Here is a 3,362-nt window from a genome sequence, read left to right on the forward strand (position 1 = left end):
GAGGCCCTCTACCACAGCCCTACCTCCTGTCCCTGGGATGCCATCATCTCCCGACTCCTCCAACAACAATGGTCCCACAGCTGTCCTCCCTGTCCCTTCCACACCACCCACCCACTCACCAACTGCAGTCCTACCCACTGGGGGCTGCCCACGTCAGCAATGTCCATATCCAGTGCTAAGGCCTACCTGACAACAGCCCAAGAAGGGCTGACTGGCTACAAACATTAAGGGTTTATGACTAAATACGGAAGGCAGTTTCTCTATTTCACCTGGCCTCTCAGCATTTTACCAAGTAAGCTCTCCTTCCATTTAAAATCTCTTTACTTTTGGATTTTATGACTCTTCCTCGATGTCTTCTTTCTTTGCCTTAAATGCTAGTGCATTACTACTGACACATTGATGGCTCTCAGATTTCTAACTTCAGTCTAGATTTCCCTACTGAGTTCCAGACCCATGCACCCAAACTTCTGGATGTCCCAAAAGTACCTCAAATTAAATATATCCCAAGTTCAAGTCTTTACTTCCCTCCACCTCTTTTTCTCATTTACTGGCTAAGAGCACTCCAAATTAGGAGATAAATGTGGGTTCTAGAGTCAAGAGAGACCTAGATTCTAATCCTAGCCCTGCCCAGAGCCATATGATCTTGCTCACGTTAATGTCTGAAAACCTGAGTTCCCTTCTCTATAAAGCAGGAATATTACTTGCTACATGGCCTTCTCTGGTTCCCCATCACCTACAGAAAGTCTAAACTCCTAGAAGACTCTCAGATATTGCCCTCGCCTAACTCACTAGACCCATTTCCAGTTTGAATTACTTTCAGCTCTTTGAATATGCCAGGTGTATGGCAAGTGCCGTACTCTTTGTCTGGACATTCTTTCTCACACTATCCCCACTCTTCTAACCTAGCCAACTACTACCTATCATCTGTCCTCCAGGTTTGAGCTCAGATGCCCTAGTCTCTGGGAAGCCTAGCTGGCTTAGGCACCCTCCCACAACAGTGTCTCATTCATCATTACATTCTCAGCAGCAACACAGGACCTTAAGTTACATTTGTATTGACTGAAGGAAAGAAAAAAGCCAAAGACATAAAGATAGTTTCCAAGAGCGTGTATTACACAGGACTGAGTGCAAGAAATGGCAAACAACCTCTATGTTTGCTTTAAAAGCTCATCGGGTGCCAATGCCAAGTCCTGATGCTTCTGAGGGCCCCCTGGGTCTCGGCCCTTTTGGAGCAGGCTGGGCCCAGGCTCCTGGGTGAGGGGGCAGCTTTTGCATGGAATGTCCTGCCTCCTGTCACCTGAGGCATCAGGCACTTTGGTGATACCCAGGGCTGGCTCCTCTTCCTCTCTTTGTGTACACTCAGGCTCCCATAGCCAGCTCTGGCTAGGAACCTCACAAGGTAGATGGGCCAGCCCAGGGGCACTGGGTGGCCATAACTTCCCCTCCTGTCTGGCAGACAGGTTTGCAGGGTGGACTGGAGTTGTAGTTTCCAAATCCTGGGAGCTGGCCAGTCCATCTTTCATTGTTGCCTTTCTGGTTGGGGATGCCCTGTCAGGGCCTTCAACAGTGAATTTCCAGGACCACAGGCCCAGCTCTCCAGAGGTGGAGGCAGTGGAGCAACTGTTGGGGATGAGTCCTGAAGAGCTCGGACAAAGTGCTGTTAGTGCCTGGGTGTGGAGGTGCTGGGCCTTCCAGCAGACTTCAGGGGGGATGGGGTCTGTGGGTCCAGCCCTACCCAGGTTGGGGGCTGATGATGAGGAGCTGGCAGCCTCTTCAAAGGCTTGTAGGATCCCAAGCCTCTTCTGGGGGACACTAGGGCCTTCCATTCTGGGAGATCCCAGTGTGACCCCTGTCAGTAGGCCTGGGACCACTGGGCCCTGGCTCCTGGGATCCCTGGGCAAGAAGGCATCCTCTTCCTCACCCTCTCCTGCTCCTGCTCCTCGGAGGAGTGGATCCTGGCCCACTTCTGGGTTAGGTACCAAGCTTGGCTCCTGTACACCTCGGCTGTTCTCAGGCCCCTCATCAGCGTCATCTTCTGAAGAGTCAACCTCCCGGATGGCTTCCTGCTTCTGCAGCGACTCTCGCCGTTCAGCCCGGTCCTGGCGGAGGGTTCCTAGGGCCCGTGAGGGAGCAGCCTGCAGCACCCCTTTTCCTGGCGGCACCCCCTTCCCAGACAGCACACTCCTGGTCCCAACTACCTCCAGAGGGCTGACTTCCCTGGGTGGCAAGTCCTTCTTTAGCTCAGGGTAGGGCAGGTCAAGGCTATGTTTTCGAGAAGTGGCTAGCTTCTTCTCGGAAGCAGCAAGTGCAGCCGCCAGTTTCTCAGCTGACTGCACCCTCTTAAGTAGTGGTGAGCGGGGTGACTCCGCACTCCTGGGCCGTGAGAGTTGCCGGCCTAGGGGAGGCGACACGTGAAGCTTGGTAGGGAAGGCCTGGGCTCCGTGGCCAGACAGGGGTGATGGGGATCGCTGGGGTGAAGCTGCTGGTGGTGGAGAAGGGGTGTGGGCCAGTGGTGACAGTGGGATGCTGCCTGCTGACTTGCGCCGTGGAGAGCGGTACTGGCGTTGGAGCTTGGGCGCCAGACCGTGGAGGGAGCTAGGCCGTGTGTGCCCAGAGCCAGCTGGAGAGCTGGGCACGCTTGAGCTGGGGGAGCTGCTCTGTGATGAATTTCCCCCCACTTTACACAGACAGACAGACAGACAGAGACACACACACAAAAAGGCAGAGCAGTTAGCTCTTGGAAGTGACTGAGGGGCAAAACAGGGCTTAGGCCTGGAATGTCCCAGGATCAAGGTTACTCCACCAGTGAACCAGAGCCCAGGCTACAGAAATGAAGTCACCCTCCACCTCTGTCACCTCCTCCCCAAGACTGCCGGATCTTAAGGGGGTGGGCTGGATGAGAGCTTCAGAGTGGGACGAGTGGGAAGCACAGAGGGCCCAGGACTCTGCTACCTCCCAGGGGCTGTCTCTGCAACCAGCCCTTCATACCTGAATGCACAGCTTCAGGGGTCATCCTGTAGCCCTGAGTGGGAGATCGGGGAGAAAGGCTGTGGCTGTGTGTGGGAGAGCCTGGCCCACTCTCCCCTGATGACAAAGAGCGGTTAAGGGAAGAAAGGCTGCGGCTGGTGTGGAGTAGGGATGCCTGCTTCGTGATCTTCCGGAACAGGGAGCTCCTTTTTCTGCTGCAGAGACAGGGGTCAGAGGCTGTCTGAGTTGGTGCCCAGGGCACAGCACACACTGGGCCAAGGGCCGGGGTCCCCAGCACACACTAGCACCTAGGTGGCTGAGAGCAGATCCCCTGGGCTAAGTCTGGCTCACCTTTCTTGCCCATCCTTGCACCGGCTCCGCTTGCTCCTTCGGGC

The 3,362-nt window shown here is 55.0% G+C and overlaps 1 protein-coding gene across 1 annotated transcript in view; it reads right to left on the reverse strand.

Moving 5' to 3' along the window:
- Nucleotides 1–1,100: 1,100 nt before the first annotated feature.
- MAST2 (microtubule associated serine/threonine kinase 2) overlaps nucleotides 1,101–3,362 on the reverse strand; it is a 272,170-nt gene continuing 269,908 nt past the window's right edge. Inside the window, exons 8-10 of the mRNA XM_028488202.2 lie at nucleotides 3,319–3,360; nucleotides 2,989–3,182; nucleotides 1,101–2,677 (exon numbers count right to left, since the gene is read on the reverse strand). Of these exons, the coding sequence (XP_028344003.1) occupies nucleotides 1,149–2,677; nucleotides 2,989–3,182; nucleotides 3,319–3,360 (1,765 nt within the window). The 3' untranslated portion in view covers nucleotides 1,101–1,148. The remainder of the gene's footprint in view (nucleotides 2,678–2,988; nucleotides 3,183–3,318; nucleotides 3,361–3,362) is intronic.

This window comes from Physeter macrocephalus, chromosome 4 (genome assembly GCF_002837175.3).
Source record: "Physeter macrocephalus isolate SW-GA chromosome 4, ASM283717v5, whole genome shotgun sequence".
In the NCBI taxonomy this organism is placed as follows: Eukaryota; Metazoa; Chordata; class Mammalia; order Artiodactyla; family Physeteridae; genus Physeter; species Physeter macrocephalus.